At 53.0% G+C, this 26857-nt stretch overlaps 1 protein-coding gene across 1 annotated transcript; it reads right to left on the bottom strand.

The window, feature by feature from the left end:
- Positions 1–3874: 3874 nt before the first annotated feature.
- SEMA7A (semaphorin 7A (JohnMiltonHagen blood group)) lies at positions 3875–26290 on the bottom strand. The gene is made up of 14 exons (XM_080930347.1): positions 26087–26290; positions 12986–13128; positions 12452–12493; positions 12087–12179; positions 11793–11880; positions 11534–11644; positions 10839–10978; positions 10195–10379; positions 9299–9407; positions 9012–9210; positions 6381–6508; positions 6051–6205; positions 5834–5895; positions 3875–5515 (listed from the first exon to the last, which is right to left on the bottom strand). Exons 1-14 carry the CDS (start codon positions 26262–26264, stop codon positions 5154–5156), a joined length of 1995 nt encoding a protein of 664 aa, XP_080786473.1. The 5' UTR covers positions 26265–26290; the 3' UTR covers positions 3875–5153.
- Positions 26291–26857: the final 567 nt, after the last annotated feature.

Raw genomic sequence — 26857 nt, 5'->3', positions numbered from 1 at the left:
GTAACTCCATTTCCTGGAGATCCAACACCCTCTGGCTTCCAAGGCACCTGCACACAGAATGCACATAGTCACAGAGGTGTATACATGTATACATGAACAAAAACAATAAATGGATTTTAAACACATCTGGGCGTAGTGACACATGCCTTTGATCTTAGCACTTGGGAAGCAGAGGTAAGTAACCTCTGTTTGAGGCCAGCCCGGAACATATAGTGAGTTCCAGGCCAGTGAAACACAGTCAGACACACCTCAAATAAAACAACAAAGCAGACCTATCATTACAATGTGTTGTCCACATAGCAATTTAAGATAAATGCCTGGGCTGTGTTTAGATTTTTTTTAAAGTCTGGTGTGTCTTTTACCATTGCTAGACATCTTTGATCAGATAAGTCACATTTGGAGGGCATAGTGACCCCAGAAGGGTACAGTTGTAGAGGAAAACACTCACTTGAATCAGGAGAAAGAAATGCCACAGTTGATAAATGGCATCTGTGGCTGCAGGAGCAATAGCTAGGTCAAGTACCAGGCCTGTGTCCGTCCAAGGTGATACAGGCCCAATCTTGAGGATGCTCCCTTCTCTCTGTGCCTTTCTAAGTCCATTCATTCTGCTTAACCTGGAGCAACTGCCTACGTGCAGAACCCTAGTCATGGTCAAAACCAGCAGTTCTGACACCAAGTGCCTCCAGGATGTGGTCCTGTGTCATTCTTTGTGGGGCTGGCTCTCCGCCACTGGTGACCCTGACAATATGTTTATTTTCTCCCCCAAAGTTTCTTCCTCCCTAGCTAACCAATACCAACATAAAAGAACTTCCTGAGGCTGATTTAGCTGCTTCAGATTGCTTTCCACAAGCCCACACCCACAGACCTCCTGTCTGGCACCCTCACTGGGATCACCCACCCTAGCTGGGATGGCTCCATATTCTTCTTCAGCTAGATAATGACAGACTAAAATTAGGCTTCGGAAGGAGTTCTGAACACCACAGGAGGAGTATGGTGGCTTGGTTGAAGCAGGTAAGGATTAGGTATGAGGACTAACTAAACCTCAGGCTCCACCCATCTTATCTTTCCCATTACCACCCCTGTGCCCTGTCCTGCAATGACTCCTTAGCACCTGCAGGTTAAAGATCTGGGGCCTTCATTGGAAGGATCTGGCACATGGTAAAGTTGTCCAGTCTCACTTCCTGACATTCCTTCCTTTCATCTGATTTATTTATCAAAGTGCATGGAGCACCTCCTGGGGACTAGGCACTGGTCCAGGTGTTGAGGATGTCTCTCTGAGCAGCACTGGTGAAGCTTCCTGCCTTTCTGGAGCTCGCCGTATTTCAGCCAGGCCCACACGCCCATACCCTTACCCCTACCTTGGCAAAATGGTTTCTTTCTCTCCCATTGCCATTCTCTTCCTGGGGCAGGGGAGCTTATTCACCCTCTAAAGTCTTTTCTGCACATGCTTGAAAGATTGGGTGACCTCCAGGCTCCCACCTCTGACCTGGGCTCATCTCATTAATGGTCATCATTCATCTCCTAGCTTCTATCCCTATCTACTAGATTCTTTGGGAGGCTTTGGGGTCAGGGCCTTTTCTCCTGGGGACCTTGAGCCTGCATCTATGCACATTCTCCCAAATGTTTCCTCTAGCCTCTGGAGCATGCAAGCTGAGGAGTGATGAGCCCAGAGATCCTCACCCCAGGGCATCAGCAGATCTCCATCTGGAAGCATCCTCCTTCTCAAATCCCAGGGAGACAAATCACAGGGATCAAGGTGTGTGGGTTCCAGGAACAGTAGATGGAAGACTGACCGGTAGAATCACAGGGCATGAAGGTAGCTCAGGGCTCATGGGCTGGCAGATAGAGGGAATGGCTAAAGAGACTTTAGAGACAAACAGGCCTCTATTGCTTGCCAAGGCCCCAGGAATGGCAGGGGTCAGGGGAAGCAGGGGTTTCCAGCTGAGCTCCTCAGGGGCTAGCCTTCACAGACTTTGCCCTTCTTTTGCTTCCAAGAGAGAATGCTTAAGACCGAGGTAGATTTGACAAGGCTCACTCCCAGCCCCAGTCATTCTTGGCACCGAGGATATCCAGTGGCCATCCTAACAGCAGATCTGCTTGCTACTGGGTCTAGCTTAACTGTCTTATCTATCTACCCACTGCCGGACTGAGGCCCCTGGTGCTGATTACTCTTCAGAACAAACAAATAAGAGTCTTGTCCTGAGCTGCCTTCTGTTTGATGGCTCATTTACATGGGATCTACACAGGCTCATGTCATGCCTGGATACACAAGGCATGGCTGGGCCTTTCCTGGTGTCTCTGTAGAGACAAAGGAGTATTCTACAGGCTCATCAGTATACCCTGAGCATTCCCAAAGGGAAGAGGAAGGCTGTTGAAGTATAGAGAAAGCAGGGATTACCCTAGAGGTTACCCAGTGACCCAGGAAGAGTCAGGGTTAGACTGACATTTCTCACTAGTTGCTATGTTCACTTGGGGACTGAATCCCTTTTCTTTCCTTCATCTGAGGTCTCCCAGAGGAGGCTGTGAAGTCATCTGCTGCTGCTGCAACTCTAAGATGGAGAACAAATAGACTTAAACTAGGCACTGTGAAGCTCTGGAGGAAGGGGTCTACCCCAGACCACAATAGGTATCAGCAGCTGAGTACTCTGCTCCAGCCACAGATCTGGGTTCCTCAGATGCCTCGAGGTCCATGGTCTCAACCATTTTCACCACTTTTCTAACCCTGGGAAGTTGGGGGGGGGGGGACAGCAGCATAACCATGAGCCTTAGGCTGATCCAGATAAACAGGAAATGCTGTGGGTGAGGGCCGTCCCAGTCTTAGGGACTCTTCCATAGCTCACTAGAAGCTTGGCCGATTCACAGAAACTGTCCCCAATTGGCCATGCACCCATCTCAAGCAGTTACTGCTTCAACAGAAAAACTCCTAAGAAACTCCCTGGGTCCCTGCAAAGGGAGGAGAGATGGTGTGGTGGTTAAAAGCCATGGTTGCTCTTCAAGGACCCAGGTTCAATTCCCAGAGGCCACATATTGGCTCATTACCCTCTGTAAGTCCACCCTCTTCTGGTTTCTGTATGCACAAAGCATGCACATGATGCACAGACATCCATGTAAACAAAACACCTATATACTTAAAATAGATTATATAAATATATATATTATACATTTATAAAAATAATATAATTTATATATTTAAAACTAATACAAATTATAAAATGTCGTTTATTTAAATAAAATAATATTGTCTACAAGTATATATAAAACATACATTTTTAATGGGTCAGAGAAAACTGGAAGGTCAGGTATTACCCTACGTCTCTCCCATTGCCATTGTCTTTAGTCCTGACCTCCATCCACTGAGCAGCCTTATTCCCTGCCACTTCTCACCTGCCTCTGCTCCAGCCCTTTCTCCCACAGGGGATGCTCAAGAGAGAGACAGAACGACAGTGCAGCCTCCTCTGTCCCAGTCTCCTTCCTTCCTTTCCTAGCAGCCTGGCTGAGAGCAAGCAACCATTCCTTGGTCATATCCTAGCACCACCAGCCTCCTGCACACACCCTTCTATCACCAAATTGTAGTGTTCCTCATTGGTCAGTTTCACCCCTCAGATGGGCCACCCTTGAAGATAGGGAGGCCTTAGTAACTGCCTCTAGAGAAATCCTAGCCAGGCCTCCCAAGGGAAGGTAAGGGATTGGAGATATGGGAGGGGAGGGGCTGCAGGCTTAAGTTTTGCTTAAGTGGTTTCGAGTTCACATTTCCCACCCCTGCCCCTTTCTAGCTGCAGGTCCTCTGAGCCTGACTGCCAGCAGGATGGTCAGGGAAAGCTGAGGCAGTGATGTTCACGGGCAGGAGGCATGGAAGACAGGGAACAGACACGGGTAAATAAATAGCTTGTTTATTAGTAATATGTTACATTATTAAAGTGCATTGAGAAGAGATAAGGGACAGAAGCTGGAAGGCCTCCGGCCCCAGGCCCTGCCCCAGACACAGCTGGAGAAGGGTCAGCTCTCTGCTGAAATCTATGGACTGGGGGCAGGGAGGCCCACTTGGAAAGCTCGGCCTGGGCCATCTCCACGGGAATTTTCACAGTTTAGCCTAAGTTAGGACATGTCCTGAGCTGAAGGTGGGAGGTTAGGAGCATGGAAGCACAGCCCGTGGGGAAGGGGGCTGAGGGGAAGGGAGGAGACTCCCCCTGCCCCCCAACCCACAATGCCAAGGGCAGAGTCCTAGAACCTCCCTCTGTGGACCCGGCTCCTCCTTCAAAATGACCACTGGCAAATCTACCTGGGGCTCAGTTTTCTTCTTCGCTTTCCCCTGTCTCCCTCACCCATCCCTCCCATAACCACCCCACACTGGAGGCTCATGCCCTCAGACTGGGCTCCCAGGGCAGAGCCAGCTCATGCCACTCTCTTCAAACCCATGCCTGTCCCTGGACTCTGATCCTATCCCAGGGAGCCCCAGCCTGGGATCAGCCCCCACCCCCCTTCCCAGACCCTCCCTCTACCCGCCCCCCCCCCCAGCATGTAGTTTTGGTATTTTCATACAGATGCAGTCAGAAGCTATACATGAAATAAGCCTAACATAAAAATAGAGCTTTTCCCGCCCTTCCGTCCGGAAAGCAAACATCCTTCTATAAACATGCAAGGCGCTGTCCGGTGGGACCCAGGCTGTGAGAGAGGTACGGAGGAACAGCCTGGGCCTGCAGGGACACTGGCCACCCAGCAGTGGAGCAGGAAAGGAAGCATCTGGGTACAGCGGGTCCCAAAGGACTCGGCCCCAAGGTCCAGAGATGGGGGTCCCAGCTCCCTTTCCCAAAGCCCACTGCCAGGCGATGGGCTCTCAGATATCACTGCATGAAGTCAAGTGTGAGGAGATTTCGAAAAATATTCTCGAGAAGATAAAGTCTTGAGTTGCTGATGGCCCAGCTTCACAGTCGGTGCCTTCGTTATCCAGTCCCTCACTGTCCTTACCCCACCTGGGCCCCAGCAGCCGCCAGCGGCTGGACATCTCCAGGCCCTTTGTCCCCCACTGGATTATTCAGTATCCCTGGAAGAATCAGTGGACAGGGAGCTTCCGGGCCGGCCGGCCAGCTGAGTGAGACGTTTTTCTAGTTCTCCTGGGCTACAGAAGCCTGGGGTACACCCAGCTCCTAGAAACCCTAGTGAACCAGCAGACCAAGTACAAGCGTGGGCAGGACCCCTAGCCAGAAGGAGGCGGCCAGGGCCCGGGCATGGCCCAGTAGCTGTTCGGCCAGTGCTCTGTCCTCTGGCAGCAGCTCCCAGTGCTGAGCCTCACGGAGGTAGGAACCCTCTTGGGCCTCGCAGCGGTAGTGGCCGTACTGACGGGCCGTGAGGTTCTCTATGAATAGGATGCAGCTAGGGCTTTGGTGGCCTGGCTCACAGCTCTGTTCCACATTCTCCTCATGGCGCCATAGGTAGGTGGCGTGGCGGGACTCCATAGGGCAGGTCAGGTAGTATCGAGAGTTCCGAGCCAGGGAAACCTTCTGCAGTGGAGCCTCATCTGAGAAAGTAGGAGGAAAAACGCATCAGGAGGGGTCAAGGACACTCGGGAGCCTCCTAGCTCTGCATACATGGCTTCTAGAGCAAGGCTAAAGGAAAATGGTGGACACGGGGGTGCGGATCCTGACTTTTGTTTTTTTCTCATATCCTCCCACATCCCCAGTCCTCTCATAAGCATCCTACACCATGGGAGTTCCCTCAGCAGGATATGGTCCAGGGGCCTCAGGTCAAGGTATGTGTTCTGCAGATCAAGGCAACTGAGGCATGGCTGTGCTTTCTTTATCAGCCTGGGACCCAAGGGCAGGGCTAGATGAGATACCTGGTTTAGGGTTGGGACACTCTTTGTGTGGCTCAGCTGGATTAATAGCCTGCAGCACTGACCTAGAATGAGGAGGAGCAGACATCAGCAGCTGAGAGGCTGTAACGGAGCACCCCACCTCTCTCATAGGACCCCAGAAGGATCCTCCTGTAGATCTCCAATGCATCCCATTCTGAGGTCTGCCTTCCCCCGGGGCAAAGGGAGTTATCCAATGTACCGTTGGGAGCTGTAGATAGACACGCAGCGGTCCTGGTCCCAGCCACAGTAGGGGTCTCGGGACATGAGGCAGCCATGGCAGCCCCCACTGTAGACCTCACACATGTCCAGGGGTACCTGGCTCACTTCCCACTGGGAAGTCACATATAGCTTCCTCTGGAAAGAGAGCAAGACTTGGTCAGGTCAGAGCCCTCCACCAAGTTCTCAACCCTTGAAGAAGGGACTCAGCTCCCCTTCTTGAAAGAGCACGCAAACTTCAAACAAAGTAGCCCTCTCCTCTGTCAGCTGTCTGGGTTGTCCCAGGGGTACAGAATAGGGTGGGATAGCTCACCCGCTCAGCATCCAGTGATAAGGCCTGGATGGAGGCTGCACGGTGAAAAGGCTGGATCTCCATGATGTTGAAGACAAAGCTGTGTCCCTGGTCCCCTGATTCCACCACCTTGTGAATGGTGCCCCTGTCTGTGGGTAGTGAGCAAAGGAGAGGGTCAGCAGACAGCCCACCTCAGTCAACAGCCTTCTTCAAGTCTGGGCTGCCGGGAAAAGACACTGAGTGGGGAGGGGTTAGGAGTCATGGCTCAGGAGAGTGTCACAGGACTGGGGTAGGATGGGTTGAGGACAGCTGACCAAGAAAGGACAGAAGACAAAGGCAGTCTGGAAGTTTCCAAGGCTGATCCCTGCAAACCATCCTCTCAGTGAGTGCCCCCAATATGCCAAAGACTTACTGGAGGCTGCAAAATTTAAAAAGCAAGCCAGGATCAACGCCTCGAATGACCTTGGTTACCCCTTCCCTCCTCCTCCCTTGGAGGTAGGCGTTGTCTCCCTTACTTTGCAGATAAGCGAGGTATAGCAAAGCTGTGCAATTTGCTCAAGGTCACAGAGGTCGCGAACAGCAGGGAACAAATTGGAACCCAGACTGGTCAGAACCCTACCTCTGGCCTTTTCTCACAAGTTGCCTGTGCCCTAGGTACCTAGGGAATAGATTGTCTTTAATTGTTTATTTTAGGAGTAATTTTGGGCTTTCAGAAAAGTTGCAGCAATAATGCATAAGAGTCTCGGGTCTAGCCTTCTCCCAGTTTCCCCAGCTGAACATCTTACATAAGCAGAGTAAATCGTCACAACTAAGCATTTGACACCAGTGTGTTTCTAGTCACTCAGCTACAGACTTCATTTGGGTTTCTTGGGTTTTTCCACTGAGTCCTTCTTTTGTTCCCGGAGTCAATCCAGGATTCCACATTGCACTCTTAAGGGATATTTTAATTTCTGTAAAATCTTAGATCTGAGACGAACCTTGGATTCCATACAAGGGCTCCCAAGGTCACACAACTAGACTGTCTGCTAGAGCAGCTCCCTCTCCATTGGCACCTGTTGGGGACTAATGGGTATCCTGACCCTGGTCCTCCTAATCCCACCTCAACTGCTGTCCCAGTTTCTAGAATAGCCGTTTCCTTCTCTCCTTCCACCCCCCATTTCCCAGGGCATCATCTGCCCCAAAAAAAGCAGTCAGATGATGCCTACCTGAGACTGTTCCTCCAGGCTCAGTATTTCAAACCTACAGGCTTTGAGATGTGGCCAAAGACTACTCAGACCTGACAAACCCCCAACATGGCCTCTGACCTTATCCAAGACAGACACAGACATGGATACAAACAGGCAAACAGACCTCAGTCCCCATTGAAAAAGCCTCCATTCTCTGTGGAGAACCTAGAGAATTCTTTATTTTTATCTGGCCCCATTACTTCTAAATGCTGCAGGCTCTAAACTGGTCTCTCCCATGGGCCACAGGGAAGATAAGAGACTCCCTCCATAATCTCTGCATGTGTGTGTGTAGCTCAGACGTGTAGGAAGGGAGTAACAGGGCTCTTGGCCAGCCTTCCCTGTTCTGCACTGTGACCTCCCTTCCCTTGTCCCCAATGTCCTGTGGGAAAATCCTCTCTTTGAAATTTCCAGGATCCAAACAATGACCCCAGGTCTCTAGCTTCAAACCAGGCCAACATGGCCAAGGAAGCCACAAAATGGAGCAGCAACAGGAAGCTACTGGAGGGAGTTTGAACAATGGAGGGATGGAGCCTGGACCCTGATGAATGGTCCCAGTGGTATAGGGTCCTGTCTAGTTTCCAGGAAGGTCTGTGGCCAGGCCCACAATGGCCTCCCAAGTGATTTGCAGGGTACCACCCTACTTTGAATGAGACTGGAGAGGAGGAGGTAGACACAAACTAAGCTCAGGGTGTACCAAGGCTTTCTAGAGCATCTCTAGGGCATTCACTCAGCCTCCCCCAGGGGCATCCCCCCCAGGAAAGAGAGGGGAGAGGGTATCTCAGGCCTCTGTGAGGCGTTGCCATCTGAAACTCTACATGATATCAACTTCTTTGTGTCCTACCAACTTTTCAAATTCTTCTCACCTGGCGCATGGTTCTTATTCCAAATGACAGAGGCTCCCAGAAGGCCCAGTGCTCAAGCCCCCACTCCCCCACCCCTCAGCTACCCATATTTTTTTCTATGTCTTCTCCACTGGGTGAGACAACTGGACCAAAGCGGCACCTGGCTTTGCTCATCCGCAGCCTTTCTGCTTCAAGTTCTAGTGCATGCTCTCTTGTCAGCTCAAGATGATTTCTCTCTTCTGCCTCATGTCCTCTAGGAAGCCCCCCCCCTCTCCTGAGCGTCCTCAGCTGTATACATTAACCCCTGACAGCTCTGTCCCCTCAACTCTCCATCTACACCTAATGGCCCAAGCAAATGTGAGCCGCTTCCATGGTTTTTGTTTTGCTTTGCCTCACCACGTAGCCGTGGTTGTTCTAGAACTCACTCTGTAGACCAAGCTGACCTTGAACAGAGATCTACCTGCCTCTGCCTCTTGAGTAGTGATATTTAAAGCTTGTGCCACCACACCTGGTTCCAATCTGTTTTTACAAAATAAAATAAAAGGGCAGGATGGGGGGGGGGTCTGGGATAGCCCATCAATCACCTGTGGTCAGATAAAGCACATGGAAGGTCTCTCCATTGCTGGCTTGCATGCGGTGGACAACCACTTTCTGGTAATGATATTTGGAGTGGAACAATGGTGTCTTCAGTGGTCCCATGGGTTCCACCCTCTGGGCTACTTCCGGGTGACTATCAGCTACCTGGAAGGTTTCCGTGGGTATGGGCTGCTTTTTCGGGAGGCACTGGGGAAGAGAATAGAAGCAGGTCAGGCGACTCAGAGGTGAGACCAGGAAGGACTGAGGTATGGGCTGTGCTTGGCCAATGGCTCACCATGCCAGGTCGAGGGTTGGGAAGGCCCATGTGGTAGCCTTTGAGTGAGGAGGTACGGAAGACTCTGTCAATGTCACCAAGTGAATACACGCAGACAGCTGAGTAGTTCCTGCAGGGGTATATAAACCACCCCAGTAAGGTCCCAGTATGCATCCACCTCCTCTTACCCAGGCCAGCCCTATGCCAGACAGGGCACAACCACAGCCCTCTGCGAACCAGGACCATTACTGGAGCAGAGGCCAGTGCCTAGCATATCAAACAAGGTTTTAACAGGGGAAGAACAGAAAAAGAGAGGGAAGGAAGAAGGGAAGTTCAGCTACTAAGTTCCCCCCACTGCAATCTAAAACCACAATCTTGGGTTCTGTTACAGCATCACTGAGTTCACAGGCCACCTGTTCTGCCCTACTGAAAGAAAAAGGAACTTCTTCACAGCCTGAGTCATTCCCTGACCCCTCCAGTCACAGGATGTAGGGTGCTAAAGCCTCGGGAGCCCAGACCTTCAGCTCCTGCCCAATCTGTGGCTCCATGCACAGAAGAGCCACAGCAGGGTCCTTCCCCACCCCAACACTTGTCTGCTTTGTTTTCAATCAATGAAAAATGATTAAAAGGTGTGAATTATTAGGCAGTGTTTGAGCAGCTGTGATCACACCCAGCACCCCAGTCTTTCCCAGGCCTAGTATCAGCTTTGGGAACACATATGGCAGAGCACACAGTGCACAGAGGCAGGAACGTGCATGTGACCCATGGTCACATACCGTGTGTACAGAGGCAAAATGACAACTGTACACATCACACTGCCAGCCACCACACACACACACACACACACACACACACACACACACCAGTAACAACTCAAGCCTTGCACCTGGCTGCAAATGCCATTAACTACTCCTCACCAGGGGTTGGAGAAAACACCATAGACCCTGGTATCTCTCCACTGGCCACTGGGGTCAGGGAGCAGGAAGACATCTTGCAGCCGATTGAAGTTCCTGTTGGTGGCTGCGTCGCTGCAAACCAGCATGGCTTTCAGGAAGGTGTTCCACTTGGAGACAGACAGTGAACTCTCACCACCCTGGTCCCCCTGCAAGGACAAGAAGGCAGAAGAATCCCCTCAGCATCTGCTTGGCACACCGGAGGCACCTGCTGCTGGGCATGCCAGCACCCAGAGAACCCAGAGCAGGGCAGGTGGAGACCTAGGCAAGCTTTCAGGTGGGTTCCAGCTTGGTATGCCCAGCATCCACATTGGGACCCTGCAGATGAACATTCTGGGTCCACCATAGCAGATAGGATCAGACACACACCTCCTACTTCCACCTATGCACACTTGTACACAAACATACAATACAGCAAACTCTCACAAACACAACACAGGTAAACACACGTGAACTTTTATACTCCCATGTTTGTTCATCCAATATGCATACAAAGCTAAACCACATTTACTCACAGGCACATGATAGCCTATGCGCGCACATACACACAACTATTGTATATATACAGACACACTCTCACCCAGCCACCCCTCACAGGGCTGACTCACCCTGCACAACTGGGCCACTCGGGACACATTGAGAGGAGCCTCGGGATTCTTGTCGGGGTTGTCTTCTCGGAAGAAGTAGTAGATCTTATCGTCATAGGCTTGGTCTTGGTGCACAATGGTGGCCTTGATGAACTGTGGGTCTGCTCGGGACATGGATAATAAGGTATGAGGCTAGAAACCTGTGTGGTAGCCACTCCACCTCGTAAGTCTTTCCCAAATACATATGAGCATGAACTCAGAACAGCACTTAGGGTCCCATGGGGCCCTCGACTCTAAAGCAATACCCCATACTTGTTATGTCCTCTTCTATAAAGATGTCATGGGCCCAGGAGCAATGACTTCATGCCTGGGGATTGTAGAAAAGTCCCTGGTGTGCCTGTGTCACATCTGCCTAATCAACAGAGCCTTAATGAGGAAGATGGGACCATTCCCCCACATGGGTTCATGAGAAAGATGAACTTTGGCTCTCTGGGTCTCAGCTTCTTCTGTGTTTGCTCCCAGAGTTATTCAGACCCATCTGGCCTCCACACCCTTCTATCCATGACTCTTCCTCTCTCACAACTCAGACTCCTCAGTGCTGATTGTTCAGATTTGTGCCTCTTAGGAAGTTCTCCTGGGACACATCAGGAGACCATCTGCCGCCCTGGGCATTCACAGCCCTTGGTCCACCCTCACCCAATCAGGATCTGACTCACTCTGCATGACAGTATCACTCGTGTACAGTTCACTCTCGCCCCGAATTCGTCGAAACCGAGGGATCTTCCCGTTGTATTCCTGCTTCCGGATTGTAGAGTATACTTCATCCCCTGGGACGGTAGGAGGACATGTGGGTAAGAGCAACATCTTCTATAAGTCCTTCCCTCAGGCGCAGGCCCCTGAACAAGGGGCTGACCCTCCTACCCCGAGCCTGGTGCAACAGCACCCTCCCGGGGCCCCTGCCCAATGCTGTTCTACCTTCAAACAGAACCAGGGAGTTCTCATCCGGGCTGAAGGGGGCATAGCCTTTCATCTCACCAAGTGACACCACCACACTGTCATTCACCTGGAGGAGATCAGAGGTGCAGATGGCCACATGACCACCGGCCACTGCACCTTATGAGGGTCAGTTTCCCAGCCAGGAGCCTATTCTCCCAGAGAGTCTGTTCAGGGTAATGCCAGTTTCAGAATCTCTTGCCTCTGTCTGGCCATGAGGGGCTGACGCCCACCCAGGAAATGGGGACTGCTCAGACACATGGGAAGGGTTCTCACCAAGTTCCAGCAGCTGGGCTTCCGGGCATTGGTACCACAGACCAGCAGCCCATTACCCCGCCTCTCTAGAAGAGTGATGTAATTCTCACAGTCCTGTGTGGGGAAGGACAGAATTAGGTGGGTGGGAGTCCCATTCAAAAGGGCTGAGCATAGATAGCAGCCACCCAGGACAGCTGACTCTATCCCCCAGTGAACACAGCCTATGTCAGGAGCCTATGTCTCCCCTTCTGTCTGGGGGTCCTAAGACTGGCCAGAAGTCTAGAGACCATGGGGCAAAGCCATGCTTCCCACTTCCTTGACTCTCAGAGTCATTTCCCTCTTCCCCAAGGGGCCCATTCTTCTCCACGGTCCCTCCCCCAACTCACCTGTTTGTCCTGACAGGACCCCTTGGTGGAGCCAATGTTCACCTAGAAGAGGGAGAGAAGCATTAATCCCCCTTCCAGAAATGAGATATCCCTGAAGCGCTGGCCACGCAGCCTCAGGGCAAGCTCTGGATGAGACTATTATCTTTTACATCTTCCATAGATGTAATTGAGACTTGGAGAGGGTAAGCACATTTCCCAAGGTCACATAAGCTCTTTCTCTGACACCGGGAACAGAGCCTAGCCATCGCAAAAGGCAGGTTATGTGGGTTCTGGGACCCAGCTTCCTAACCCAGCGTCCCCCCGTCTACACTGCCTGGCCACGTGTGTTAACATCCGGTTTTTCTCCTCATAGCCAACTCCTACTCCAAGGCAGACTACCCGTGGAAGCCTCCCCCAGGACCTGTGTGTGAGGTTATGGAGGTAGAAGGATATGTGTAGGAAGATGTGCCAGCTCTATCATTCTCCATAAGGACCGTCCCTAGAACCAGAGGACGAGGAAGAGGAAGGAGGGGGGGGGCAGAGGCCCAAGCTCACCGTGCGCACGGAGGCATTCTTGCCCTCAGGAAAGTTGAAGAGGTAGACCTTTCCACGTCCACCCACCCAGACAGAGAAGCTGCCTGGCTCATGGAAAAGCACGGTGTGTGGCTCCGGCTGGCCAAAGTCCACATGGTCCTGCCCTGTGCAGCATGAAGGAGAAAGACACTCTGAGCAAAAGGACCCTGGCGTTCCCACAGGCATACTAGACCCTGCTGGCTAATTACTTCTCCAAGCTCAGGGCACTGAGGGTTCAGAGACCGGGTCTGGTTTAGGCAGAGCTGAGAAGTCAAGAATACCCTGGTGGGCTCCCACAATCACCCGTCCTCGCCCAAAGCCACAGTCCCTTCCCCACAGTGTGTCCTGTCTCAAAGAGAGGGACACTTTAGGGATTTTAGGGCAAACAGCCCCCTTTCTCAAACATACACATTCTCCTGAGGGGCTGTGCAGGTATGGGAAGACCATCAGCTCTGTACTGGGAGGGAATCTCTTTCCCTCCATCTCAGTCCTGCCAGAAGCTAACAGCCAGGCTTCAAAGCTCCCCAGTTAGGGTTCGGATCCCTGGGCTGCCATTTTATTCACAACTGAGAAGTTGTCTCCAATGCTGGCTTACCCCAGCCCTTAATAGGTACCGTTTCAGGACAGGAACAAATCTCAGCATCTATTCCTTTCCACTATACAGCTTGGAAAACAGGTCAAGGAACAGACACCCCTCAAGCACTGGGAAGCAGGTGGAGAGCAGGCCCTAAATCAGTACCCCTGCTTCTGACTTCAAAGCTAATCTCTAGCCTGATTTCATCTGCCTAGATGTCAGCTCCTTTTGAGACTCAGCTCTCTGTCCCAACAACTCTGGGACAGGGGACCTTCAAAAAGTACAGCCTATGGCTTTTAGCAGAAGGACTGACCAGGGCAGTTTTGCCCAAAAAAGAAACTATCTGCAGCCAATGCCTCCAGGGAGAAGCTGTCTCATCTCTAGTGACATTGTTGTGGTAGTCTTGGTTGCAGGACTAAATTACAGGATGGGGTGGCTTTGGCTATGCCCTCAGCAATCAACCATAGCCACTGCCCCTCACCTCTGATTAGCCTGGGCCTCACCCAGGAACCTGGTCTGACCGCTGGTTTTTTCTTTTTTTAGCTGCAGTAAACTTTGAACACCCAAGCAGGACACGACCCAGTCCAGGCAAAAACAAACCTGCCAGTTCCTCAAGGGCTGCCCTAAATCCTCCTTGCTGCCACTTTAGCTATTCCTGATGATCTTGTATCCATCAGAGGCAAGGAATGGCAGGAACACACACTTCTCCACAGCCAAGTGATCCCAGACAGTGGGAATAATTCAGATTCTGCATCTCTGCTGTGGCCTGGCTCACTGTGTAGAGGAGGAAACCCGAGGCCCTCTGGGGGACAAGCCTGGCCCAAGGTCACATCAGCAAGAAGGGCAGAATGTTTCATCCGGACAGTATCAGTTCTCAAGAACATTCTTGGAGATGCCAGCCTAGCTGGGGACAGACTGAAGTGCTGAGTCCGCTGCCGTCTGACAGACCTGGCTCTCCTGGGGCATGCCACAAACCCCACCTCTCACACCCTAGACCCCAAAGCTGCCTCTCGTTAGATTAGGTCAGGGGCTGAGAGCCACTTTCTGGATAGAGGTGCTCAGTGGTGGCAGAACACGGTTATGGTCCTCTAGCTCTCTTCCAGCCAGGATAAAGCTGTAAAGCTGGGCTCAGCAGGCACAGGACTCTTGGTCTTCCCGACTCTCAGTTTCTTTTCACCCATAGCCTAAGCAGAAACATGAGCATCCTGTAGCCCAGGTCCCGGGCAGCACAGCTTCCCTCACACTTCTGTAACATCTAGCCTGGGAGACAGGAGGAATGGTCCATATCTGCGCCTGGGGATGCTGGGCTACGGAGATCTATAGCCACAAAATCAAGAAAAAGAAGCACTCACAGGATGTGCTGGCCACTTCCTGTCAAGGTCAACACCCAGGACCCCAAAGAATGCTCATCCCTTCCCTATTCCTGTTCCCCATTCCCACTGCTTTTTGAAGGATGCATTCAAGGCCCTGCCTAAACAGGGACTGGGCAAACTGGAGCTTACATTTAAAAGGTCTAGAAGAGTTTGCTTCCTAAAAACACTTTCTTTTTGTTGTCTTGTAGATTCAGAGATGGGGAGGCAGATAAAAGCTAGATCAGCCAGGAATGGGGACGAGACACACAAGAAGGGACAGGCAAAGCTAATGTATGAGTTAACTCAAGGGGAAAATGGCACCAGAGGGGACGATGGAGGGAGGCTTTGTCTGGAGGCAGCAGGGCTGTCAGAGAGCAGTCCTGAAGGAGTGAAGCCTGAGTGTGGAAGAATCAAGGACTTAGCCTGAGGAGAATACTTGGCTCTCCTCAGAAGTGTAGATAAGAGACACCCACACCACAGGAAGTTCACTAAGCAGATAGTCCGAGGAGGGAGCCCTGGCTGCTCCCAGAAGACCCTTAGAAGCTTAGAATGGTAGGGAAGGGTACTGGCAGCTGCGTAAGGGTAATAGATACAGCCAGGGCAGAACTCTGTTGACCTGGAGGCCTGTTCCCCTCAAGCCTAGGCAAGGTCTGAGCGAGGGTAGGCATGGACTGCTGGTCCCATTTTGCAGAACAGACAGAAGCTTAGGACCAACCCTCCATGACCCTCAGGTTTCTGCCCCTCCCAGATCTGTGCCTGGTGATGTGTTATGAACTAGGGGGAGGAAGGAGATGGCACCAGCTCAGCCCCAGGACAAGACCTTGGCCCGTTCTCCACCCTGGGGCCCAGAGTGAGGCTCCCGGCACTGCCCGAGGCCCTCAAAGGGCCTGATTGTGCCCAGGAAGTGTCAGAGCAGCCGCTCCATGAATACATGAAAGAAAGCTTTGTTCAGGTCAGCAGGAGTGGGGCGGGGAGGCACTGGGGGTTCTGGGCAGGAGGGCTGCCTGGAAGTGAAGGCAGCAGCAGGCCCTTTTGGCCAGGATCACCAAGGAGAAAGTTAGGCCAAAGGAAGGGATGGATTCAAGGCACTGCCTAGACAGCGGCCTAGCAAACCGGAGTCTATCTTTAAAAGGTCTAGCCTAAGTATTTATTCCCCTGACCACCTTTTTTTTTTTTTTTCTGTCTTGTGAATCCAAAGAGATAAGAAAGTAGATAAAAGCTAGACTGGCCAGCAGCGTGCAAGACGAGGAAACAGCATGAACATAGCTGAGTGTCTGGTAGCTGAGGACTTCTACCCGTCAGAGAACTAATGAGAGAAGAATCCAGAAAGTTAGGCCTTAGTGGTGGGGCACGGAAGGCACAGATAGCCCAAGGACATATTGACCATCAGTCTCTCCCACTGCCTGCTATCAAGGAGCAGGGCCAGGAGAGGGAATGTCTCCCAAGCTCTGGCAGTCCCTCACCTCCCGGCTCCCCCTGCTTCCTTTCCATCCTGTGTCTAAAAGGAGCACCGTCTGGCACAGTGTCTCCCCCCCTCGCTCCCTGGCCTGACGCATTAGTGGCTGACTAAGTGGTAGCTAAAAGCTCCGAGAATAACCGGGGGTTCAGGCAGGGGAGGGGGCTAGGGGCACACAGAGAGGACATGGCCTCAAGGCAGGCTACGGAACAAGAATGGCCAACCCCCACCCCATGTGATTCAGAGCCAATCAAAGCTCTCCTGAGAAGATTCCCCGGGCCAGGCGGTCCCATAGCTAGCTGGTCCATGGTCCCTGAGTCCCCACCTCCTCACAGTATACGGTTCACAAGGCCCAGACCCAGTTCTAATCAGATGTAAGTATTGGGAAGTGTCCCCATGCAGACACAGCACTCCAGACAGGGTGCCCACAAGGTCTTGATTCTATTGCAAAAGGAAAAAGAAAAAGCAGGCTTGGTTCTTTTTGGGAGCCATTCTCCCATCACCGTCCTAACAGTGGATAGGCTGTGGGAAGTAGGGATGTTTTCTCTTTGGGTTTTCTCAAAGCAGGCCTGCCTAATGAAGGATCTGTCCTCTCATTCACTCTGGATGCGGCGCCATCTGCTCCTGTCATTCCCTGTAGCCTGGATGCTTGTGAAAGAGGAGGACGGGCTGGGAAGGGTAGAGAGAGGGTTACCGCCTACAAAAGGAACAACAAGGGCTGGTCCTTGACCCACTGAACCCATCAGCTTTGAATGCTAACCTCCAAAAGCCCTTGGAAAGTGGGCAGAGAATGGCAAGAATGTGGACACCCCAGGAGGAAATGCCTGAGTTAAGTCACCAATGAGCAAGGGTCTGGGGACCCAGCCATATCTGGCAGGGACCTCCTCTCACACTTGTGTCCCATTTTGCATTTCCAGACGCCTCACACCCTCACCCTCAGAGAAAAGAAAGAAGATCTGAGTGGTGCTTGGGAGCTAACCTGCAGTCTCTCCACCCTTTGGAATCTCACATAATACACATCAAGGTATCCAAACAGCCACCAAGCTGGGAGCCATCGAGGCTGTGGCATTGGCCCAAAGGCAAACACCCAAGGGAGGCTCACAGACTTCAGCTGTCTTGCCACTGCATCCCTCTAAAGCCACACACACTCAGGGTCTTTGAGGGACTGTTGTGAGAAAGCCGATAAAATTCCCATTTCTTTGAATTACCCTCTCCTTAACCCACCACCCTCATTCACTAGGCACAGAGTCACTAACAAGATAAAGAAAGGGAATCACCCACCTGCCTCCCAGGTAGGGATCTGATCTCCCAAGGGCCTTTAGTAGCCCAAAGGCATGGTTAATGGGAAGCAGGGTGCTGAGGAGAACCCCTCCCAGTGGTGGCAGACACACAGGGACAGATGTTTCTTTGGTTCTGCCTCTGATGTGGTCATTTCCAGATGGCAATGACCTAGTGCTAAGAGTAGATTACAGCTCCTATCAGCAGTGTACTGGTAACACCTGTGCAGGGCAGGGTTCTAACAGCTGCCAGACAAGTGCCGTGCCAACATGGGTGGCAAGGCCCTAATGGGGTAGTAACCGTCATGGAGTAAGGAGACATCTATCCTCATTATCAGCAAGCCTACACTCACTGCCAAGGCCAGCCATGGGTGGGAGGAGAAGATATCTCAGGTGCTGGTTCAGCCCTGGCTCTAGGTAACCACCCACTGTGTTTGGCATCCAGACACCTGGTTGTTGTTTGCGAGCAGGAACGTGTGGCCTTCCTGAGTTCAGTTCCCCCTTCTGAGGCTGGTGGAGATGCTGGTTACTGGTTTCTTATGGCCTGGGTTTTATGACCTATCATGATTCCGGAAACAAACACAGAGCAGTTAAGGTTTAAGTTCATGGGTAGTTTGGGGAACACATGAGTGCATGCTGGAGACATTAGCGACAGCTTTCTGAAAGCAGAGAGGGACTATAAAAACAACATTCTCATCTGCCTCCACTGGCTAGCCCAACAAATCCACACCACCCTGCAAAGAAGGCAAGACAAATGTCTGCACCCCCATTTTATGGAGTGGAAAACTAAGGCCCTTTCAGAACCCCCAAGAGCTGGGACCACTTGCATACATCACTATGATGAGAGGGGTTTGGGCTGCTAGATAAAGAAGCTGGGACGAAGTTCTGATGAGAAGTACCTTTGGGGAGAGCTAAATGGAGCAGGACTCAAGAATTCAGGTGGAAATGGATCCCAGTAGGAGTGGGGAGGAGGTTCTGAGTTCAGTCCCTGGAAAGGCAGGGCACCCAGAGCCAGTGTCTCATCCTATCTACCTTCTAGCTGTTCCTTGGCTAAGCAGGTTCCCAAAGCCCTAAAGGTCAGCTAATGGCTACTTCAAAAGCAGTAACAAGGCAAAAAGTACAGTCTGCTCTTGGGCTCAGAGCCAGGGCAGGGGTGGCAAGAAGGCTGAGGATGCCTACCTCAGCCCAGTAGGGAAGGAGACAGGTGGAAGACTGGTGAAGCAGAAGGTTCCCAGCCCCAGCTTTGGCCCGGACCAGCAGGGGACACGGTGTGAGGGCAGGCAGCCAGCATAGCCCGTTAAGGCAGGGTCTCAGGTGCCAGAACTGCAGAAATGCATTCCATGAGAAACTAGAGATGCTGCAGGAGGAGGAGTGGGGATGGAGGGAGGGAAGGGGAGGGAGAGAAGAGGCTGGCAATGATGAGGCTAGCCCTCTCCAGGATCTGCCAGGTGCTGTCCCAAGTGGTTTTTAACTATTAACTCAGCAAATCGCTAAGCCCATATAATGCCTGGTCTCTTTTAGCTCTGCTTCACAGATAAGGAGTGTGCGGCGCAGAGAAGCTAAGCAACGTATCCAGCATCACACAGCTGGGTATGGGCAGAGCCTGACGCCCACTAAGTCTGGAACCTGAAGGGATCCTACTGTACTCAGCAAAGGCTACTTGCCATCAAATGCCTGACCTCTGTCTGTAACACCTTGACAAGCGTTTCTGAGTGAGCATGAGTATGCCTGCAGGTGGGGCAGGAATCTGGGGTGTAGTATGTCCCCTTCACCCTAAATGCTAGCCAGTATAGCTACTGGGAAGATAAATCTGGGATCTCTGTTATTACTAGGAAGCTATTGGGCTGGGTATGCACACCACCCTTTTTCTATTATATACCCACCCAGGCTCCCAGCCAGTCAGCATTTACTGTGCCATTCATCTCTGCCCTGGCTCTAAGCTCAGGACCCCACCACAGCTCCCAGGCAGTCCATCCCAGCAGGAACCTGTCCCCAAAGCAAGGCAGTCTTTGCATCCCCACCATGCCTAATTCCCATGTGCACACAGCCAGCATTCACTGCCGGGTCCTTCCTCTGCCACATGTGGATCTCACTTGTCCTTGAACATCTAGCCCAAATCCCCTGGCTCCAGGAAGTGTTCCAGACTGCTCTAGCCCTCGGTCCTCTGTCCTGCACTCTCCGGTTGAGTTCCATCCACTATCCGACACGCTCTCTTCTCTCAGATCACACTGGGTCTGGTGGGATTTCACCAGATATGTGAGGTGCTGTGAAGGAGGGCCCATCGTCCATTGCTGGGGCTGGACAAGATAGAAAGGTCCAGCAATGGGGGGGGGGGGTGTTACCCTCCTACCACTCTTCAGAAGAGCAGACATTTTAGAAGAGGTTCCTGGGCCACCTATGGGGCACTGTGCTTTTATCATGGTGACTTTACTTGGTATGCTGAGGCACAGCAACAGCTGTACCTGGTGTCCCCATCCCTTGCTCTTTCCTTCTCCTCCCCCGACTGCATCATCCACACCAACCTTCTGTCATAGTCTTGGCACTCCTGACTCCCCAGGGGACCCTCTTCCATCACTAACAGCTCCCTTGGGGCAAGCACAGGACTTCTCCCGATTTCCCTCTCCCAGGAGCTGAATGAAGGTGCAGGCAGGGGTCAAGGGCTGGCTGCCCTCTACCATGAGGGTCCCCAGGACGCTGGCCCAGAGCCTGGAGCTTGATTAGAAGCAGGGTTACAGGAGGCCCCAAGGATCAGCCTAATCCCCGGGCTGCTGTTGTGGTTAAACCCAGATTAGCCTGAGCCATGACATAGAGCAACCTGCCTTCCCCCTGAGACCCAAGCTCTGCTCAGCAAAGGCCAGACATGAGTTATACAGATCGGATCAGGTCCACATCTGAGGGTCTTGGTGGGTGTGGTTAGAAAGTCTCTGGGCTCAGTTAAACAGACAAAGGAGGTAACAGACTTTAGAAGCCCTAGACCCAGAAAAGCGTGACACTGGGAAGGAGTCGAGAGCTGGGCCACCAGTAAGCTCAGGGCAGAAAAACACAGTCCTGACACTAGTTTTGCCTATTTTGCCAGTGACCCTGAGTCTGTCTGCCATCTCTGGGCCTTAGTTTCCCCTTCTGGGGCCAGTGTGGTTGACCCAGCTTCTCTCTGACTTTTCTTTTCTCACACTACGAGCTCTGTGCCGTTAGGCTGGGTAAGCTGAGATTATCTCAGAAGGTTCCTCAGTGGAACTGAAAAAGAATTGAAAGGCAGGGGTAGGGGACTGAGGAGGAAGGTAGGTAGGGTACAAGGAGGATGCCCTGAGGAGCAGGAGCTGGGAAGGATGTGGAGAAGGGCCAGAGGGCCACCATCGAGCTCCGAGGAAGCAGTGCTCTGTGCGGCTGCCTGTTCTGGGTAGAATACTCAATAGAGTATCCCAGAGGGATGGAGGGATGTTGAGGAGGTCAGAGTACAATCTACATATGGGACAGTGAGGCCAGGGTGAAGGCCTGGTGGAGGAGAAGGCTTGGAGAACCTTGTCCCGTGGTAGGGCAGCAACTTGGGACCTGGGCTGGCTAAGGAAGGTAGAAGCCTCGGGCTCTATGGGTCCAGGACTGTGGTCCTTTACTCTTTCTCTGGTCCGCCTGAATCACTGACAGCCAGATGCTCACATAACGGGCAGCCAGTCCTTCTTGTACGGCCAGGGCAGACCAAGTGCCTGTCTCTCCTATACCGGAAGAGGAGCAAGGCTTCTGGGGTGGACAAAAATGAAACCCAAGAAGCAGAAGCCTCTCGGTTCAGAGCTGCTAGTAAGAGGCAGGGAAGTGTGGTGAGTCTCTTCAGACACAGCCACCCTGAACTGGGGTCCAGTGAGGGGTATAGAAGATGGTGGAGGCCAGGCTGTCAGCTGGGACTCTAGCAGGCAACTCTAGGGTTCTCATGACTGCCACCTCCAGGCTGAGCCTCACAGACCACCAGGCCTACTATGCCTCAAAGACAAGTGAACAGTTTACTTCTCCCAAGTGCAGAAAACATCATATTCAACCAAGAAAATTATCTACTCTCAAAGGGAACCAAGGTTCCTGGAAGGGGAAGTTATTCAGATGAATAGTGCCTGCCCTGCCTACAATACAGGGATTAGATACAAGGGGGTTTCTTCTGCCTTACATGCAGAGAAAGGGCATTGTGAAGGGCTTCTGTGTGAAGAATCCTCCTCCTAGTAAGGAACTGATGGGGGGGGGGGGTTCCTAGTGGTTCTGGATCCCACCACAACTTCCCTCAGGGACCTGTGGGATCCAGAACGACTCTTGGATCATCTCTTGACACTGGGAGATCATCTCCAAGAAACTTGCTGAAGCCAGGTATGGTGATACACAGACCTTTAGTCCCAGGACTAGGGAGGCAGAGACAGGTAGATAAATGTAGTGAGTTCAAGACCACACTAGACGACATAGCAAGTTCCAGACCAGCTGGGGCTACACAGTGGGGGGTGTGGGGGAGGGCTTGCTGGATCCCTGGCCAAAGCTGACTCAACTCTGTCACACAGGTGCTTCCCTTGTCCCTTGCTCATCTCAGCTTTGCTACCTCATCTGCTGGCCAGGCAGACTTCCTCGGCCCCATGACTGCTCTCTGCTGCAGGCCCCGCCATTGTATGTACAGGTTTATCCGCCCAGGCTTCCTAACTACAAGGACACTAACTCATTTAATTTCTCCACTGGACCCCTGAGTCCAGTATAGAACCAGCACAAAGCTGAATTCAGAAAGCGCCTGTGAAATGTGTGTCCACCACCCTTGAGGTCTTACGCCAACAGGCCATTCCCCGCAACCAGTTCTTGACTTTCAGTCTATGATAGAAAAGAGAAGAAGGAAACAAGACTCTAGGATTTCCCCTGACTTCCCGGGTTTCAGTCACTTAACACCAAGATCTACACTGGCCATTGAGGCCTCTGCTTTGCCCTCCTCATCCTAAGGAAAAAGGAATCTGGAGGCTGTGGCCCAGCCCTGAATGACATTCTCTCTCTCTCTCTCTCTCTCTCTCTCTCTCTCTCTCTCTCTCACACACACACACACATAAACACACAAACACACACACACACACACACACACACCTGAGCTGAGGAAACTGAGGCTTCAAAGAAAGCAGACTCACCTAGAGTCACAGAATAAATGAAGCCAGAACAAGTAGGCCAGAACCAGGCTCCGGACTGACTTCCCACCCATTTCTTCCTAAGGTGCCAGAGTCAACTAGGATCTGGGCTGACTTAGATCTGCAACTCTATCCCTAGTACCCACTCTCAGAACCTTCAGTGTTCAGCACAGAGCCATCACAGAACTTGGCAGAGAGCTTCTGGGGACCTCATTAAGCATCTCTTGCAGCTTAGGAAACCCCCTTTCCTCTTGGGGATTGCCCCCCTCAGTTCTGCAGGGGGTTCACCTTGAAGGTGATGAATTCATCTAAGTCCCCCAAGGGGGCAGGGATTTCCACTGGAAATGCTGATGCTCAGGGAGTCCCAGCTGTGACCTCATCCCCTGGAGGAGGTGACAACAACCCCCCTACCCTTGGGAGTGGCACCTTAATGGCTACCCAGAAGCTCCCAAGTCAACAATAACATCCTGTTGTTTAATTGGGCCAGAGGGGGAAGAAGCAGATGGGCAGTGAGAGACTGGAGACTGGTCTGTTTCCCTTCTGTGGACAGCTTGGATTACTCTGACTTGGGGGTCAGGACCTCCACCGGCTTCTTCTTCAACTCCTGGGGAAAAGTACTCGGCATAACAAGTATACCAACGTCTTACCACACCATGCCCACACCTTCTCCCACCCCTGCTTGAAGGAAGATCAGAGTCACACGTTTACATTTGCTGACTGACTCACAAGTTAGTGATGCCCGGTGGAGACTACCTCCAAAGTTCTTCCTGCTCTGGCAACCTCTGGGAGCCAACGAAGGGTTTGGGGGGACAAGCATAATCAAATGAAAGGAGTGTGATGCAGAACTCAGGATAGCCAGTGATGGACTCTTCTCTCTGCTCCAAGCTGTTCTGCCCCAGGCTTTCACCTGGTTGCAAAGGTAGCAACTGTAGTCTGGGACCCTCTCAGAGCCTCTCCTTAAATCTTTCCCTAAGGCTTGGAGTGAAGATGGAAACCAAGCAAAGAAAATAAAGAGATTTTTATACCTGCCCCAGTCCCTATTCTGTCATGACTCAAAACTAAACTCTAACTCATGTCTTGTAGAGAAATGTATGTGGAGTTACAATCATTTGTAGTCTAGTCATACCTGAAGGTTGCTATGTCCCATCCACTGGTAGACAGGACCCTAGGCTTAAGCTTGGGAGGGTCTCTCTCTCTCTCTCTCTCTCTCTCTCTCTCTCTCTCTCTCTCTCTCTCTCTGCGCCTGGGTTGGCCCTATCCAAACTTCCTACTATCCGACTGCCATGTGTTACCCCATAGGAGACAGGAGGCAGCTGTCAGCCGGGCACACCATCACCAGCTGGTGGCCCTGGGGGCTTGGGGGCAGGTGAATGGCAGGGCCTGTCTGGCCAGTGGGGCACCTGGCACTTGTGAAGGAGACTGCAGACTGTCCTTGGACAAGATTGGTGAGTGTCTGGTGGATCCCAGCCAGAGGGGGTCAATAGTGCATTACCAGTGTGGTCACACAGAGAAGTGCAGGCAAGGGAAGCCGCACGCAGGGATGGGCTTGGAGCCTGAGAAGTGGGTAAGAGGGCTGAAAGCAGCTTTAAATAGTCTCAGGGTAAGGAAGGACTACGTGCCAGGGATGGAAAAGCATGCATTAAGTGTGAACAAGTGGGTGTGCATTAAGTATGTGGCGGGAGGTCAAGGAAGGATTTGGGGAACAAGCATAATCAAATGAAAGGAGTGTGATGCAGAGGGGATTCCAGAACACTCAGACATAACCATCTGTCTCCTCTGGTGTACTCATGTGCTGTGCCGTCCAAGACACAAGGGGACAGAGGTAAGTTAAAATGCTGGCAGGGACAGAGGAGGACAGGCTGAAGTGGGTGCGACTTTGGAGTGTGCAGGTGTCCATCATGAATGGGAGGTTCAGAGGTCCAGATAAGATGCTCCTCTTTCACCGGGTACACCTCAGAGTTGGAGACCAGAGTACCTCGTTTATGCTTGGAGAACCATCTAAATCCTTCTCCTCTCCCTAACCCTGGCCCAGGACAGATCCAGGGTCAGATCAGAGCCCCCTCCTGCACACTGAGTGCCCACACTGCCCAGTGACCTTGGGCAAGTCACATTCTCTCAGTTGCTGCGGCAGTTCGGGCCACTCATTTTATGTGGGTTTCTCCCCCTCTGCTAAGAATACCTGCCCCAGATAATGCTCAGACTTCCGCAATCCCTAGGAACTGCCAAGGCGTCAAAGGGACAGTAGGGACAGACAGGACCAGTACCCCCAGCCCCCGTGTGAGTCCCCCATCACCACTAGGGGAGGGGCTGCAGAGATGCCAAATTTGGGTACAGAGCTGAGTTTGCCTGGGGGCGGGGAGGCATTTGTGTGCAATGCAGGGAGGGGAGTTCAGTCCCTAGCGGCAGAAAACCTCCAACCCCAACCTAGCCAGCTTTCTGTCCCACCGTCCGTCAGTGGGTCTAAACTGAGATGCCCGAGGGAAAGACTCCAGTCCCTCAGGTGCTCGTATTCACTACAGTCCTAAGGCTGCACACTCCTCCCCAAATACGCCGCTTGGGGGTCCCAAAGGCCTCGCCCCACCCAATGGGCACTGTCCCCCCTCCCCGTGCTAGTGCCAATTTCTGGTAACAACTGCCACGTGCGGGCAAGGGGGGAGCGGCTGGTCTCAGCATTACGGAGACAGCGCCCAGGTGCTCCGAGCCCCTGCACTGCACCTTGTCCCGGATCGCCGCAGGGTGCCCACCCCTTGCCTGGCCCACGCTCCGGGCCGGGGCGGGGGCAGGGGCAGGCGGCGGGGTCTTTGTTCCCGCAGCCCGAGCGCCGCGGCGGCGGCAATGGGTCCGCGCCCCCTTCAGCAGCCAAGCCTGAGCCCCGCGTGCCAGCAGAGCCCGCAGCTCGCAAGGAGAAGATCGGGGTGAGGAAGCTGGCCAGGGGAAAGAAGGGTCCTGTATAGTAGACCCCGTGGCGGAGAGCCAAAGAGCCTCTGCGAGGCAGGGGCCCGCAGCCTCTCCCCCGCGCTCGGGCGCTGCGGCTCGAGCTCATAGCTGCCGTTGGACTTGGAGCGCCACTTAGCTGGGCCCGGGCCCCAGTCACTCGCTCGCACGCTGCAGCGCTCCAGCCCGCTCCGGCGTGACAGTACGCGACATACACTCACCCGGACCCACACGCTCCCTTCGGGGCCAGCCTGAGACCCGCAGAGCTGCGCACACGCACTCTCTCCGGGTGCCGCACACTCTGCACCCGCCCCGCACAGCGTCCGATCCCGCGCCCCGCCGGCCGCGCGGCGCCGCCTACCTTTCCAGACGGCGGAGATGCGGGGTCCGCTCCTCGAGTGGCCTTGGGCGGAGGCGGCGGCCACCCAGAACACTAGCAGCAGCCGCAGCCGCAGCGGGAGCCCTAACCGAGCCGGCAGGCTGAGGACGCGGGCGCGCGGTGCGCTGGGGGCGGCACGTCCGGGAGGAGGAGGCGTCATCCCGCAGCCCCGGAGCGACAGCGGCAAGCAGCCGAGACTGAGCCAGCGCCCGGCCGCAGGCAGAACCTAGCGCCAGGAGGCGGAGTCAAGCGCCTGACCCCACCCCGCCCCTCCCCCCGCCCCTCGCAGCCTTTTCTAGCTTTGCCGGTGGCCCCCTAGCTTGTGTGGTGACCGCTGCCTGGAGAACCTTCGCTACCCGCACGCAGGCAACTCCACCGGGAGAACCCAGCTGCAAAGAAGACTGACTTGTGATCTGTCATGAGGGGCAGATCCCATCCCTGCTCTGGGCTTCAGTTCCACTTCCCTCGCCCCAGTGGAAAGAAAGGCCTAGGAAATCTGTAAGGATCTCTCAGTGCATGGATGAGTCCAACACCGGACAAGCCCCTTGCTGCCAGCTAAGTGGTTTGTAGTCAGAGAACCATTCTCAGGGAATGGGCTTGCCGGAGCGGGACCGATCCTTATCAGCTGGAGCAAGATGCTTTCCTCTATGGAGGAGAGGGAAGGTCTAGGATGTGTGGGGTGCCCACAACGCCCCACTATTGCTCTGCCTGAGAGAACACTGGGAATTTTTCGTCTTGGCCTGGCTCCCTCCT

This window comes from Micromys minutus (genome assembly GCF_963924665.1).
Source record: "Micromys minutus genome assembly, chromosome: 16".
In the NCBI taxonomy this organism is placed as follows: domain Eukaryota; kingdom Metazoa; phylum Chordata; class Mammalia; order Rodentia; family Muridae; genus Micromys; species Micromys minutus.
Note: the sequence above shows the minus strand (reverse complement) of the source record. Positions and strands in the feature narration are given on the sequence as shown.

Bases quoted from the DNA above. Each gene is read 5' to 3' on its own strand.
- SEMA7A (XM_080930347.1), bottom strand. From the start codon at position 26,264: ATGACGCCTCCTCCTCCCGGACGTGCCGCCCCCAGCGCACCGCGCGCC. The intron at 10,979-11,533 runs GTGAGTCAGATC...TGTCCCGAGCAG, and splicing joins GAGTGATACTGTCATGCAGA to ACCCACAGTTCATCAAGGCC. The intron at 9,408-10,194 runs GTGAGGAGTAGT...ATACCCCTGCAG, and splicing joins GGTGTTTTCTCCAACCCCTG to GAACTACTCAGCTGTCTGCG.